The sequence below is a fragment of the Typopeltis vanoorti genome, chromosome 23 (genome assembly GCF_054136105.1).
Source record: "Typopeltis vanoorti isolate ZY-2024b chromosome 23, IOZ_Tvanoo_1.0, whole genome shotgun sequence".
Classification (NCBI taxonomy): Eukaryota; Metazoa; Arthropoda; class Arachnida; order Uropygi; family Thelyphonidae; genus Typopeltis; species Typopeltis vanoorti.
Window position 1 is genome coordinate 31,339,764 of NC_143571.1, and position 16,318 is coordinate 31,356,081.

The following is a 16,318-nucleotide window of genomic DNA, read 5'->3' on the forward strand; positions in this document are numbered from 1 at the left end:
CAGTGGCTGTACTGCATAGTTCAAAAGGCCTGGACAGAGGGACGAATTCCTGATGATTGGAGTAGAGCTTTCATAGTACCCATATATAAAAAGGGAAATAAAACTGAATGTGAGAATTACAGAGGTATTTCTCTACTGAGTGTTCCCGGCAAGATTTATGCAAGTATACTTGAGAAACAGTTGAGAAGAATTGTGGAAGAAAAGCTTGGTGAAGAACAAGCTGGATTCAGGCTAAATAGAGGCTGTCAGGATCATATCTTCACTTTACGACAAATAATTGAAAGAGCATGGGTATATAACAAAGATCTGTATTTAAGTTTTGTCGATCTAGAAAAGGCAAATAACAAGTGCCAAGAGAGAGAAGCTATTCAATACGCTACAGTTATATGGTGTCAATGGGCCATTATATCAAGCATTAATTTGTGTTTATTTGAGTTGTAAGTCAGTAGTTAGAATTGTAGGAAGTACAGGAAGATGGTTTAATGTTAAATCTGGTGTGAATCAAGGATGTATATTATCCCCTCTGTTATTCATTATCTATGTGGATTACATTATGAAGGAAAGTGGTATTAAAAATGATATCAGAATTGGAGATGTTAATGTCAGCTCTTTGCTTTATGCAGATGATGTTATACCTTTAATTATATCTGCTACAAGTTTGCAAGAATCCTTTCATCAATTCCAAGAAAACTAAATTCAATAGCTGTTGTAATAGATATGGTATGAAGGTCAGCAATAAAAAGACAAAGACAATGAATGTAGGTAGAATCGTTGAAAATGTTAATTGCGTGAACGGAAAACCTGTGGAACAAGTAAAACATTTCAGCTACTTAGGCATGACTTTTAGTGAAGATGGTAAATTAAATATGGAAATAGCCAACAGAATCAACAAAGCTGGTATGGTAGGAAGTCATTTGAATAAATTCATATGGAATAAGAAAGAAATTAGTCAGAACACTTAATTAGCTGTATACAAGACAGTGTTCAAACTTATGAATTTGTTTTAACTTATGAATCTGAGAGCTGGGTCAGAAGTAAAACACTTGACCAAAGACTAGAGACCGCAGATATGAGAGTCCTGAGAGAGATTAGGGGTGTGAACAGATGGCATCAATGGCAATATCATATTAAAAATGAGGATATTAGGAAAGAACTTGACATTGTCAGCATCCGGGAATGGGTTAGCAGAGCTAATCTCAGGTGATATTGTCACTTAAACAGAATGGGCGAGGAAAGATTAGCAAACCAAGTGTAGTCTCTGTCAGGTTGGCAGGAAAATGACCCAGAGGAAGACCAAGATATAGGTGGATTGATACGATAGAAAGTGAATAGATATCGTCTAAAGAAGTGCCTTAGACAATAGAAATACAAGATCAGATAATGTTGGAGTCTTGACAAGTAACAGACTGATTTGGAGGAAAATTGTAGATAGAAAGTTAGTAATGATGTAAATTTTTCATGTAGTATGATCATATCTTGTACACCTCTTGAGGGTACATGTCTGGAATTTGATGATGATGATAATCTCCTACCAACAGTTTTCGTCCAAATTCATCCGTTACTTGTCAGCACTCCAATACTGTCATATCTAATATTTTATTCTTATGAGACACTTCTGACTGAATCAATCTACCTAGACTTTGGTCTTCCTCTTGTGTCTTTTCTTGCCATCTTGGCATCAAACATTGGTTTTGCTAACCTTGCTTCTTCCATTCTGTTTAAGTGACCATACACACTTAGATATGTCCTGTTCATACATTCTTGAATGCAAACAATGTCACGTTCCTTTGTCTTTCAAATGAATGTTGAATGAAATTCAAATTCATTTGAAATCACTGGTTACAATGAATAAATTGTTTCAAGGTTGTGAGCCGAAGTGTGATATGCTGATGTATTGAGACTAAAGACAGTATTTTTTAAATTCTATTGTAAACATAAATTCTTGTATAAACACTTAACGAATAATGTCTTATTTTTTATAATTAAACTCAATGGCCTTTTTTAAAAAAATTCAAAAAGCCAGCTGTATAAAGATTGTGTTGCACCCATGTGCATATACAAAGCTTTATTTTTAATAATGCAAAAGGACCTCTTCTGTAAGTATGCTCTTGAAGTTTTACAAGTTCTTTGGCTCGTTTTTCATAATTTCCATTAGCAGAATCTTTTGCTGCCTTCTTGCAAGCATTTCATTTCCATGTTTGTAAAATTCCTTTTGCTTTGAAACAAGATTTTGAGAGGGGTTTTGAGAGAATGTGCTAAAGAACTGACAGCTCCGTTGACCTGGCTTTTCAATAAAAGTCTGGCCGAAGGAAAGGTACCCAGGGAATGGAAGGAAGGTAAGATAGTGCTGCTACATAAGGGCGGTAGCAGGCTGGAAGTGTCTAATTATAGGTCTGTTTGTGTGTCATCAGTAGTTAAGGTCTTGGAGAAATTAGTGAGGGACTATATACTGCGTTGGGTAGATGAGGGGTAATGTTATCTGTGAGAATCAACATGGATTTGTTAAGGGGCACTCTTGCTTTAGTAATATGATTGTCTATAATAAAGTGACAAGAGCAGTTGATGAGCGAAAGGCATATACTGCCATTTTTTTGGATTTTGCAAAGGCGTTTGACAGGGTGCCACATGATAAGCTGTTATATAAGTTGCAGCACATGGGTTTAAATGTCTGGCTAGTTGAATGGATTCAGGATTGGCTGACTGATAGGTATCTGAGAGTTGTGTATGATGGGGCAATATCAAGGAAGCAAAAGGTTACAAGTGGGGTTCCACAGGGCTCAGTACTGGGACCAATATTCAATCTTTATATCAATGATATTGTCAATGGATTGCAAGGGGACATTCAGTTATTTGCAGATGATGTGAAGTTGGGAAGGTTATCAGTAATAGTGCAGATGTGGCAGCCCTGCAAGAGGATTTGAATAAACTAGACAGATGAGCAAATAAATGGGGTTGTCGGTTCAATGCAGCAAAATGTAGTCTTGAGGTTTGGGATCCATCGATGGGAGGATGCGTACTCGATTGGAGGAGCTGTACTGGAGGAGATAGGGGAGACAAGAGATCTGGGGGGGGGGATGATTGATAGAAAACTGAAATTCAGGGAGCATATTGCAAAGGTGGTGAGGGTAACTCAGAGGACTGCTGCAATACTGAGAAGGACGCTGACCTGTAGAGATAAGAGTTATCATTCCGTTGTATGAGGCTCTGATCAGACGACACTTAGACTATTGTTCTCAAATTTGGTCCTCCAGGATTTGAAGGGGATAAATTGACTGTGGAAAGGGTATACAGAGGCAGATAACAAAGATGGTTTCAGGACTGTACAATATGAGTTATGAGGATCGACTGAGGGAATATGGACTGCAGAGTTTGGTGGATAGAAGGAGAGGTGATATGATCGAGACTTTTAAACTGTTGAGAGGCAGTTACAGGATAGACATTGGAGAGTTATTTCACTTGGTGGAACGGCAGGGAGGAGCGATGACAAGGGGCCATTCCTGGAAGTTACGAATGGAGGGTGAGGAGTGGTTTGTTTTGCGTGGAAGGTGGTTGGAGTGGGGACTGTTAATGGATTCAAGGAGTGGTATGATAGACTTTGTATTTCCTAAAAACGACCTCCCACGATGAGTGTTTTGACTCCATGGAGGCCTGGAGATGATGATAATAATAAAACATGCAGACATTGGAAGCACCTTGACTTACCTCAGAACATGCAAGTGTTTTTTTGTATCACCAGTCCCAGCCATAGTAAATATGGACCCCCTAATTCAAAATAATTAGATATTAGAAATATATAATATTGAAAATTAAATATATTTATTGATTATACTTTTACAAAAAAAAAAAAAATTAGAGAAATTTATCTTGCTGTTTTTTTTCCTTCAGCAAAATCTAAAACTTTATCAAATTTTAAATTTCTTATTTTATTACCTAACAGTGCCCATTTGATCCAATAAGCCATGGACACTGCAATGTAAACTTCTGAATGAACAGTAATCTAATAGTGCAAATTATAATGAATGTTATGGCAGAAGTGAAATACCCCTTTCCCCCCAAAGAAAAAAAATGCTCAAGTATTAAAGTTTATATTATTATGATTAAAAATAACATCCTTTCAGTTGATCAAAGAATGAGTTTATCTTGCTAGTTTTTCTCGTGAGGTATTTTGTTATGCTCATATTGTACTGTGGAAGTAATTTCATGTGCTAATATCTAGCATATGTCCTTGTGGTAATCCCACATATGAGAGATTGTTCAAACTATAGTACATTAATACTGTGGTGATTGAACAGAAAGTTGAGAGAAATTTATTAATATTTGGTCTCGGTGAGTTTCCAGATTATGTATTCAAAAAATAAAATATTTTGAGCTTTCATTTAAGCAGAAAAATAAACATATCCAGAGATTTCAATGAAAGACAATTGTAATGTGCAGTGGTCTTTGTGTATAGCCTTGCACACCTGAGAGAACTTGGATAAGGAATGGGAATTTAAATAGGAATGAATGTTTCCATACTATTAAGAATTGACTTATTTCAGTAATATGTTTGTTGTAAATATTTGGATCAGAAAGCAATAACCAAACCCAGAAAATAACATTTAGAAATCACAAAGATCGTCTACTCAATATTTTTTATAATGCCACAGAAAAGTGACTGCATGACTGCTTTTTGAGAAAAATCAGTACCAGATTGTGGTCTAAATGACAAGCATCCACAATATTCTTGGTCTTTGAGGATCACATCTAGAGTGTTATTTGCAGACTGGTAAAGATTATCTGGTAGGCATGTGAACTAATTCTCTGAGATTATTAGTGATGATAGCTATCTTGCATCTCTAGCAGCTGGATCAATTCAGTTATGAAACCAAAACTATTTAGTTCATAACACTGAAATCTCTAAGCATTAGGATTGTAATGTTAGGAAAGTAGGATTGAAAAAAAAAACCTTTTAAAGAAAGGAAGTCTAACTTTAGAATTGTTGGAATGCTAGAAAAGCAATAGACAACAAATGAATTTCATATATATACGTGTGTATATAATCTGGGGAGAGAGGGGGAACTAGCCAAAGAAGATCGAAAGAGAAGATTGTAAGTTGGAAAACTCTTCCCAAATCTTTTGTCCTTCAGAGCCAAGAAGTATAATTAGGAAAACTGAAATTTGAGTTTACTTGGGTTTGCAGATCAGATGAACATCATGGAGGTTGGAAATAAGGTCACATATTTGTGAAGTAGATTTTGGGAGGTTTGCTTTTTTTAGCATAAAACGTATTTCTCTCTGCTTGACTTTTCATTACTTTTTGTTTAAGTTGAATTAAAATTGGCATGGACATGGAATTTACAGTAAGACTCTTTACCAACCACAGGCATGATGAATTTCATCCACCTCTTCTGCAGATCGTGGACTCTGCAATGTCCTTAACATGTACTGTGTTATTTCCTTTCCTAATTTACCTCCTAAAGTGTTACTAGTAGTTTTGGTCCAGTATACTATTTTGCATCTTGTATGCAATAACTGTTTTAAAGCTTTACTACCCTCAAAAACAAATGTTAGTTTTTCTCTCTGTGATGTCTGACATACCTCTAAACATCACTCATTGTTCTCTCCAAACTTGGGTTTTCCATCTCACATTTCACACTCCAACACCATACTCAGTGGCAATTTGTCTTTTGAGTCATGGATGTGTGCTGAGAAAGTACATATATTTGAATGCTTTCTTGGAGATGTATGCATTTTATAGCTACACAAAATGAATAAACACTATGAATGTCAATTTGTTTACACTATTAAAAATGCACAACACTGTTAATAAACATCGTAGAGACAGCTAAAACATGCAGCACTCAATGAAAATAGTGAACTAAAACCAAAGCTGAAAATAGTAAACTAAAATTAATTGTGAACTGAAACCAAATTAAAATAAATAAAAACTTGATGAAAAATTGTCTTCTCGGGACTAATTTGTTTGCTACTTTACTTTATTTTATATCTTGGAAATAATATGTAATGAAAAGATCAGAAAAAAATATGCCACACTGGATAAATCCTAGATTTTAAAACCTTATGAACTGTAAACTGTTATCATTTTTAACATCAAACTAAAATCAAATTGCAAGCTTGTGTATAAATTTCATTTCAGTCTATACTTTGCTATTGTTAACTAATTTGTCATGTAACAACATGTAACATCTGAATTACCAATTTATAATTTCATTTTGTTTAGAATTCTGAAAACAACTGCCCATTGGACAAGTTACCTCCTGATCTAGTAGAGAGAGCAAAATTTATATTCAGGGCTGTGCTACAGTACTGTTACCAAATTTTAACATTGGAGCATTCCATTAATTTACCTACAGATTTAGCTCCTAACCAAAGTACTGATTCAGAAGATACTTGTGTTACAGTACTTTTTAATGATGAGGTCCATACTTATGAACAAGTAAGGTTTAAATTTTAATGTTTATATATATACATTTATTACTTTATCTTAACTGGTAATTAATTTACGGAATTAACAACGCATATAAAGTAAATTAATTAATTTATCTTAATTAATGCCTTCCATTCTGGCTTCTGTGACTGCTGGAGTGAGTGACACTTTGTTAATAGATAGTAAGTTTGAATTTATTGTGACATCAGCATTTGTAAGTCTTTAGTTGGTACAAAATTTTATAATTTTATTGCAGTTATGAGTATAGAAAAAAAAAATTGTATTTAGGAGCTTGATGTTTCTTATATATCTTAAACCAAATCAGCTGGTTTTGTGGGAAGACCTCTCCATGTGAGGCACCTGTTTGTGGTGGAGGGGACCTCTTGGTGGTGTTATTAGGTGTTTTCAGTTTTATTCTTTTACTATGTATTTCTTCCTGTATGCTTTGCTCTAGTCTCCTGATTTTTTTTTTTTTTTTTTCATATTCCAGACTGCCATCACTGGGATCTAACACTTTGTTCCTGTGTTTACTATGCAGTGCATCCTGTGGACATCTGGAAAGGGTGATCCATGGTAGTCTCGCACTATCAAGCTTTGACCTCTGCTTTACCAAGATAGCTGCTCCTGGATTGCTCAACCAAGAATAATCGGCTAGTTGCCTGCAAAGGTCAATAGTGTTGTAATAAGTTTGCTTCCTCATGGTTGAGGGATGGGACCCATGACTTACTGTGGTGCTGGTATAGCATCCAAGGTAGCTCTGGCATTCCACTCCTGAGCATTGTTATTGCTTGCCAGAAAGTGAGCATTTATGCATGGCTCCATGGTGGGTGGGGAGCTCTGGTGCTGAAACAAACTCCCATTGAGAACGAGTAATTTTTCATTCTCAAGTTTATCAGGACCTCAACAAACCTCAAAACCATGTCCAGAAGTCATTGAAACCAGCTTAAAACAAAATAAAAAAGCAAAAAACATCAGAGGTGGCAACAAATATACCAATGTTTTTAATACTGAACTTTACTGAAGAACATCCTCTTGGGGAAAATGTCGCCCTTCTTCATCCAGAAGGGTTTGCAAGCTCCATTCAGAGGACATACTTTTAGAAACTTAAAGTTCCTAAAAGTCAAAGTTAGACCATCTCCTTCATGCAACATCCATTGGAGAAATATCAGTCATGGTTATTGTCATCATCCTTACTTTTAACACACCTGCTACTATCTGTAAAAGCTGGATATTTAAACTGCCCAGTTAATCTACATCCTGAACCTTCTGTGCTGTTTACTGTTTTGAATGTTAAAGTATGATCATCCTCAAACTGCAAGGACTGGAAGAGCGAAACACCAAAATGCCCTAATTGTGAGGGAGACAACCGTACATATTCCAGAGCATGCCAAAAGTGGAAGGATGGAAAGGAGATTTAAAAAATAAAAACTGATCAGTGTATCCCATACCAGGAAGTGAAAAAGCAACATATTGCAAAAGTTGCAACATCCAGTGGTCAACTCTCTTATGATGAGAAGGTATCAATGTGTTAGTTGAGACTTTGACATGTGTCAATTCCATCTTCTCATAACTACATCCCTGAACTGTATGATTTGCTTGCTATCTCTCTCTCTCTATAGTACATAAAAGAAAAAAATTGATATGGGCTCGTTTCTGAGGGCATGCCAAAAATGGTTCGATTGCACAAGAATCCATTAATTAAAAAAATAATAGACAGAGGATCAATGACATGCCTCCAGACTCTTTAATAGATGGCCTGTCAAGAGATCGCATGGATATTTCTTTTCCTCCAGAAGATAAAATAATTAATATACCTAGTGCCCTAGAGGAGTCAGGTTGATGACATCTTGGATATTTTTCTTGATGAAGAAATGACAGTTACTGACTGTCCATAATTTTCCATGACATGTTTAAGATGTCAAGGCTCTCTTGCAGAAGTATAAACCAACATGCTTCTGCCTGCAGGAAACTTATCTGAATCCAATTGAACTGGCATTCCAAAATGCACCACTATTCCTAAGGACAGGGGATGCAATCTTCCATTCTTGTGGGCAACCATACCTGCTTCCATTTCCAGAAAGTCCCACTTAATACCAATGTAGACTCAGTTGGAACTCTAATAACAGTTTGCTGCATCTACTTTCCTCATGCTGCAGATATTTCTCAAGATGATATTTATGATATCATAGTTACCATCCCTTTTAATGAGGGATTTAAATGGACACAAAACTGTGGTGTAATGCCTGAACAAACATCAGAGAGAAGGGTTGTTGAGTTTCTGCTCAAAAACAATAATCTCTCTCTTTCTTATATAAGAAGCAACACTTTCTTCTATGTCTACCTGAATATTCACTGTCATCAACTTAACTGTCTGCTCATCCTCTCTTTTCCCACTGCTCAAGTGCAAAACTGAAGACAACCTGTTTGGATATGATTATTTTCTTGTTATATCTACCTTTCTACATCATCAACTTTGCACTACATCATGGATATCACAATAGAAAATTGAGCAATCTGATTGGCTCACCTTTTTTACTTTAGCAGAATTTGATTCTGTGACAGTCAGATCATCTATCAGTGATGCAGCATTCCATATGATAGTGTATTACATGAGCTGCCATAACTGCAGTTCCAAAAGCATATCAGTTTCAATGTTTCCCTAACCCATGATAGAATGATTGCACAGCAGCCATTAATCTCAAAGAAAGCATAGAGTAATCATCATAGATGCCCTACAACAACAAACCTCATTGGTCTTTCAAATGTGCTAGAGCTGAGCAAGACACATCCATCATCAGAGCCAGAAAGAGTCCTGGATTCAATATACATAGTCCATAGCAAGAGCAAACAATGTCGGAGACAAATTCCAGAAAACAAAAGGCAGATATCGCCCACCAACTCTCATCCTTGAACATAATGGATGCATGGTTGCCAATCCAACAGCATTGTTGACACACGCAAGGAGATGTTTACTAAAATATCAGCAATATCTTCTCCCCCAAATTCCTTTCCCAAAAATGCAAAGCAGGAAAACAAATTCTGTTTTCTTTGAGCAGTTCTGAAGAATACAACAGGCTGTTTACTAAAGATGAAAAACTTACTTAAATATCGTCCAACTGTTGTTGGGCTGGACAACATCCATTATGAAATGACCAAACATGTCATAAACTTCCAAGGATCAGCTATTCAACAGAGTTTCTGTAAGAACATTTTTCTGGATACTTGAATAATTGTCAAAAGGCAATTATTGCTTTTTCTGAGCCAGGGAAAGATCCAAAATCACTAATAAATTATTGACCAATTTCTCTGAGCAGCTGCTTTTTCAAAATTGTAGAAAAACATCTTTAACTCCTGCCTTTTATGATTTCTGGAGAGAAATGACTTTTTTTTTTCCAGAACACAATCTGTAACTATCATTCTAAACTGATCATCTAGTCTAGCTGGAAGCATCCATTACAGATGTCTTGCTAAAATACAAGCACTTAGATATGGAAAAAGCATATGACACTGTGAAATCTGATAATAAGATTATGAGAAGCACTTAGCTGAGCAAGGTAAAAGAAATCCAAAGGGTTCTATTTATGCATAAGAAAAATGTTTATGGAAGTGGAAGAATAATCTTACTAAATGCAGACAGAGCATGACAGCTTCCAAAAAAAAAAAAAAAAACAATTGAACTACTGAACCACTGTCATCTTGGTAAAAATGCCATGTTCCCTTTTGATGTAGTAAGAACAGATGAAAGGATAGAAGTGTATGCATAAATAGAATATACTGTAGCTGTGCAAAATTTTAATGCAAAATGGGAGTTGGTAAGATAGGGTATTTGCATGTGTGTTAACAGAATGTGTTGGTAATGCTTTTTGACCTGGATGGGTCAACATAAGCAGGATCCTGAAGAAATGAAATGAGGTTGAGATTGTGCCATTGTACAAAGATGATCCACCTAATTATAGCATAATCAGTAACTCCATGGTAGGTAGATGAAGTTTTGGAAAGGTTGACAAGGTCCATATTAGGAATCAACTTCTGTCAATAATATCATGCTTTTGTTCCTTTAATGTCAATGCACACATTGATAAGATAAACTGAGTTGAACAAGGAAAATGGATACACCAAAATATTGCTGGAATTTGATAAGGCATTTGACAATATATCAAATGGAAGGTTATTGTATAAAATGGAACAAATAGAGATGGAAAATTAACTTGTGACATGAATGAGCGGATAGTTTATTGAAGCTATAAGTAGTGTATGGAGGGGGAGGGGGTTACAACAATTTAGTAAACCAGTGAAATACCACAAAGCTCTGTACTTCAACCATTGATATCCAGTTTGTATATTGGGGAATGGCACTGAAGGGTAATTATCCATTTGTTTCAGAATGACAGAGCAATTCTGACTTGGGTGCTAGAGAATGCACCCAAGTCATTATAGTTTTGACTGTAAAAGAATGGTGGCTAGTCACTCTTTGTTGCAATAGGTTTAGTGGAAGTGTGATGGATGCTAGTTTAGTGGACTAGCACCTGTTGAAGTATCTGCAGAAAAGATGAGTAGAAACACTGTTCATAATGTAGCATATAAAGCTTGAGAGAGAGAGAGAGAGAGAGAGCATAGTTATCTGAACTAACCTTTTCTGAATAATATCAAGAATTTTTATTTATTTTTGATACATTACCCCAAAGAACAGCATTCTAAGGTTGGCTGAATTTGGTAAAGTAGCAAAGGATGGCAAGTTTGTTATAGACTTAGGAAGTTACTGTTGGGATGTGTCTACCAGTATAGATGAATGTTAGTCTCTCTTTTTTGGGCTAAAACTTATATCGAGCTTTTTTCTGGTAAAACATTACATAGACTTGTCTGACAGTCTGGATATATTATCAAATGAAGGCAAATATTGAAATTTTTGCAAGGCAATACTGTTTTCGTAGCATTGAAGGTGACTAGGTTTTTCTCATTCTAAAGAATTTAATATGTTTAAAACATAACCATGAATTTATCATTTAATACTAATATCTAAGATATTATATGTGTGTTTTAATATATATATATATGATTAGTACTATTAACTCGGGGTTGGGATATGTTCATTTTTCTAAATTAACTGACTTAAAACCCGAGAATTATAACACAATGACATTTATTTGAAAAAACGCAACATGTTTCGTCAAGAACGACTTCATCAGGCGATAAGAACATAGAAAGATATTAAAAGACACGAAATTAACATTGACACACTCCAAAGCCATAATATTCGACTGTAAATTACAGTTATTATGAGCTTGAACTACAGTCCGAGTTAAAGTTCTATTGTTGTACACCTGTGCGTGTGTGGAATCGCGCGATCTCCAGTATCTAATAGTAGAGTTGAAACTCTACTATTAGATACTGGAGATCGCGTATCTAATCTAGTATTTAAAAATTTAATCGCGTATTTAATCTAGTAAAAAAGTTGAAAAAAAATCTCATAATAGAGTTATTATGAGCTTGAACTACAGTCCGAGTTAAAGTTCTATTGTTGTACACCTGTGCGTGTGTGGAATCACGCGATCTCCAGTATCTAATAGTAGAGTTGAAACTCTACTATTAGATACTGGAGATCGCGTATCTAATCTAGTATCTAATAGTAGAGTTGAAACTCTACTGTTAGATACTGAAGATCGCGTGATTCCACACACGCACAGGTGTACAACAATAGAACTTTAACTCGGACTGTAGTTCAAGCTCATAATAACTGTAATTTACAGTCGAATATTATGGCTTTGGAGTGTGTCAATGTTAATTTCGTGTCTTTTAATATCTTTCTATGTTCTTATCGCCTGATGAAGTCGTTCTTGACGAAACATGTTGCGTTTTTTCAAATAAATGTCATTGTGTTATAATTCTCGGGTTTTAAGTCAGTTAATTTAGAAAAAATGAATACACACACACACACACACACACACACACACACACACACACACACACACACACACACACACACACAGTGCAAGTTACTAGTTAAAAAAAAAAAAAACTTTATTATCCTAAGTATTCTAATCTTCAACTGTAGGTAATCCAGACATTGGGACGTGCAATAGGTTGCACTCAGAAGGAAGCAATAGAATATGCAACTACTATTGACAGAGAGGGTCGAAGTATTGTCAAATGTTCATCTTTCAATGCTTGCAGTCACATACGTAGTCTTATTGAGCGTATAACTTCACGTCATGGCAGTCGTCCACTAAAAGTTGTAGTGATGAAAGCTGAAGTAATTGCTCATCAAACATTTGCTATGCGGCTTCTTAGTTGGCTTCAAAAAATTGTAGCATTTGCTGAAGGTATGAATATTGCAAACTATTAAAAAGTATAAATTTCTTTAAAATATTGTTTATAATCTTCTATATTTGAAGCCAGTGTTATTAACATTACTGGGCTCTCTCTGAGTGGTTATTTTAGCAAATGTGTCACTTATGAAGTTCAAATATTTCATGTGATTTTACAGATTTGGAAATGATCGTTAATTTATATTTTTACTTCTGAAGAAAATTCATAAAAATATAAACATTTAATGACGTTAACTTATTTCTTAACTTCAATTTTGTGAAACAAATTGCCTTGAACTTCTATTTTTTTTCTTTTTTAATAATAAAATTGGTCTGGAAAAACTGGATCAAGATACACTTTCAATAAAGGAACGTGAACAATTTCATAGCTTCTAATAGTGAAAATAGTTATTAGCTACCTGACATCCAAATTAGAATCTGGATAGGAAAGTGACTGACAGGTTTACAGTGATGTATTGAAGTGCCGAGTCTATGAAAAGGAAGTTAGCCAGTGGTATAGATACCACAGGATCTATCTAGACCATTGCTGTTTAGCTTCATTATCTATTTCCTGATATCTACCCTCAAGGGGCATTAGGCTACAATGACAGCACTACATGAATAAGTTTACGTTATTAATAATCTTCTACTGGGTGCTTAAGGGTCAAAGCTGTATAACTGAGAGGAGACTGCCACATAGCCTTTAAAGGAATGAAGAGAACCAACCAGGGCTTCTGACCTAATGTCCGTTCCTCACCTTCTCGTGGTGCACCCTGTTGGGTATCTACCTGGATACTGAACGAATTAGGATGGGCTGGCAATTTGGGATGTAGCCGACCAAATTGTATTCTTATTGGCTTGAACCAATATACAAAATGATGGTACAGCATGACAAAATTTCATGCTGGCTGGGGCTTCGCCCGGTTAAACAAGACCCCCCCCCCCCCCCGTTGTTTTCGCCAGGGAACCATAGCGAACAGCGAAAAGTCAGGTAGTGGAACAAATCTGAAAGCACATCCCAACTCAACATCACCAGAGTTAAAGATCGGTACTATCAACTATAAGAAGCCTGAATAGCAAAGAAATGGAGCTAGCTTGGGAATTAGATAAGTGCCAGATCGACATAACAGAGGTGAGTGAAACAAAAAAAGACAAAAACTGGTGAGATCTTTCTGAGCAGTAAATACAAAATGTTATATACAGGAAATGACAATAAAGGAAAAGGAGTAGCCATAGTATTCAACACTAAATAAGAGGATAATCTTCTTGAATGGCAGGCAGTCTCAAGTAGAGTAATGTGGGCAAATATCAAAATGGGGAACTAGACAATGAGACTTATTTGTACCTATGGTCCCACAGAAGGTTTTACTAAGGTAGAAGTGGAGGAATTTTTTGATGCTTTAGAAAAAGCAGCTGACACAATGAAAAAGGAAAAGTTGTTCCTTGTTGGGGATCTAAATAGCAGAGTAGGAAATGATTGTCAGACATACAAAAATATTTTGGGAAAATTTGGAAAAGAGCAAAGCTAATAATAATGGCAAATACCTGTTGGATTTCTGCTCAGGACATGGACTGGTTATTACTAACACCATGTTCCAACATAAAAATGTGCACAAATTCACATGGAGAGAAGCAAGGAATAAGAAAAGTCTCATTGACTATGTTATTGTTGATAGTGATGGTTTCTCCCTGGTGCAGGACACCAGAGTGTACAGAGGATTTGAAGTCGGAAGTGATCACTATTTAGTCTTGAGCAGGATAAAATTTAATTTCATATTGAAAAGAATGAAATGCAAGAAAGTTTTTTAAAGCAAATAAAAGTTGAGCGGCTCTCAGATGTGAACCGTAGACTAAAATACACAAAGATTATCGAAGAAAATATGAAAGCGTTTGAGAACAAGAACCAAACCTTGGAGATTCAGTGGCAAGCCTTGAAGAAAACCCTGATTGATTCAGCCAGAAAGGTATGTAGTGAGGTAGGCTGCAAGGATAGAAAAATCAGAAAAATTCATGGTGGACACAGGACGTTAAAGAGGCAGTGAAGGAAGAGAAGAAAGCATATCAAATGTTACTGGCAAATAAGTCAGATTTTGCTCTTAGAGAATACAGCGACAAATGTAAGAAAGCTAAACGCTGTATAAAACTAGCTAAACAAAAATCATGGGAGGACTTTGGCAAGAACATGGAAAATAAATATCAAGATGGTGGTAAGATATTCTGGAGGTTGTTGAAGAAGCTTAGGAATGGAGGAAAGAGTGCTGTAAAAGGAATTAGAAATGATAAAGGTGACATGAAAACTGGAGAAAAAGATATCCTTGAAGTATGGAGTAATTACTTCGAAAAATTGCTAAATGAAACAAGCTGTGATAGCACAGTGGTAAAAAACACTCAACAGGCATACAGTCAGGAATACATATCCATACTTTAAGTAGAAAAAGCCATCAAAGGCTTGAAATGTGGAATGGCAGCAGGAGTAGATGATATTCAACCAGAAATGCTGAATTATGTTGGTATAAAAATCTTACAGTGGCTGCACTGCATAGTTCAGAAAGCGTGGACAGAGGGATGAATTCCTGATGATTGGAGTAGAACTCTCATAGTACCCATATATAAAAAGGGAAATAAAATTGAATGTGAGAATTACAGAAGTATTTTCCTACTGAGTGTTCCTGGCAAGATCTATGCAAGTATACTTGAGAAACATTTGAGAAGAATTGTGGAAGAAAAGCTTGGTGAAGAACAAGCTGGATTCAGGCCAAATAGAGGCTGTCAGGATCACATCTTCACTTTACAACAAATAGTTGAGAAAGCATGGGAATATAACGAAGATCTGTATTTAAGTTTTGTCGATCTGGAAAAGGCATATGACAAGGTGCCATGAGAGAAGCTATTCAATACCTACAGTTATATGGTGTCAGTGGGCCATTATTTCAAGCAATGCTTGGTCTTTATTTGAGTTGTAAGTCAGCAGTTAGAATTGAAGGAAGTACAGGAAGATGGTTTAATGTTAAATCTGGTGTCAGACAAGGATGTACGTTATCTCCGCTGTTATTCAGATGTTATACTTCTAAATAAATCCGCTACAAGTTTGCAAGATTCCCTGACTAAATTGAATAACTGTTTTGATAAATATGGTATGATGGTCAGCATTAAAAAGACAAAGACAATGAAAATAGGTAGAATTGTTGAAAATGTCAACTGTTTTTTAAACAGTCAACCTGTGGAACAAGTAAAACATTTCAGCTACTTAGGCACGATTTTTAGTGAAGGTGGTAAATTAAATATGGAAATAGACAACAGAATTATCATAGGAAGGCAATTGAATAAATTCATATGGAATAAGAGAGAAGTTAGTCGGAACACTAAATTAGCTGTATACAAGACAGTGTTCAAACCAGTTTTAACTTATGGATCTGAGAGCTGGGTCAGAAGTAAAACACTTGCCTTGAGACTGCAGATATGAGAGTTCTGAGAAAGATTAGAGGCATGAACAGATGGCATCAATGGCAATATATTAAAAATGAGGATATTAGGAAAGAACTTGACAATGTCAGCATCCGGGTATGGGTTAGCAGAGCTAATCTCA

The 16,318-nt window shown here is 35.7% G+C and overlaps 1 protein-coding gene across 3 annotated transcripts in view; it reads left to right on the forward strand.

Moving 5' to 3' along the window:
- Ubr1 (Ubr1 ubiquitin ligase) overlaps nucleotides 1-16,318 on the forward strand; it is a 150,873-nt gene that overhangs the window by 45,914 nt on the left and 88,641 nt on the right. For all 3 annotated transcript variants that reach the window (XM_090412593.1, XM_090412591.1, XM_090412592.1), the window contains exons 4-5: nucleotides 6,221-6,436; nucleotides 12,480-12,747. In XM_090412593.1, coding sequence (XP_090268719.1) covers nucleotides 6,221-6,436; nucleotides 12,480-12,747 — 484 coding nt within the window. The remainder of the gene's footprint in view (nucleotides 1-6,220; nucleotides 6,437-12,479; nucleotides 12,748-16,318) is intronic.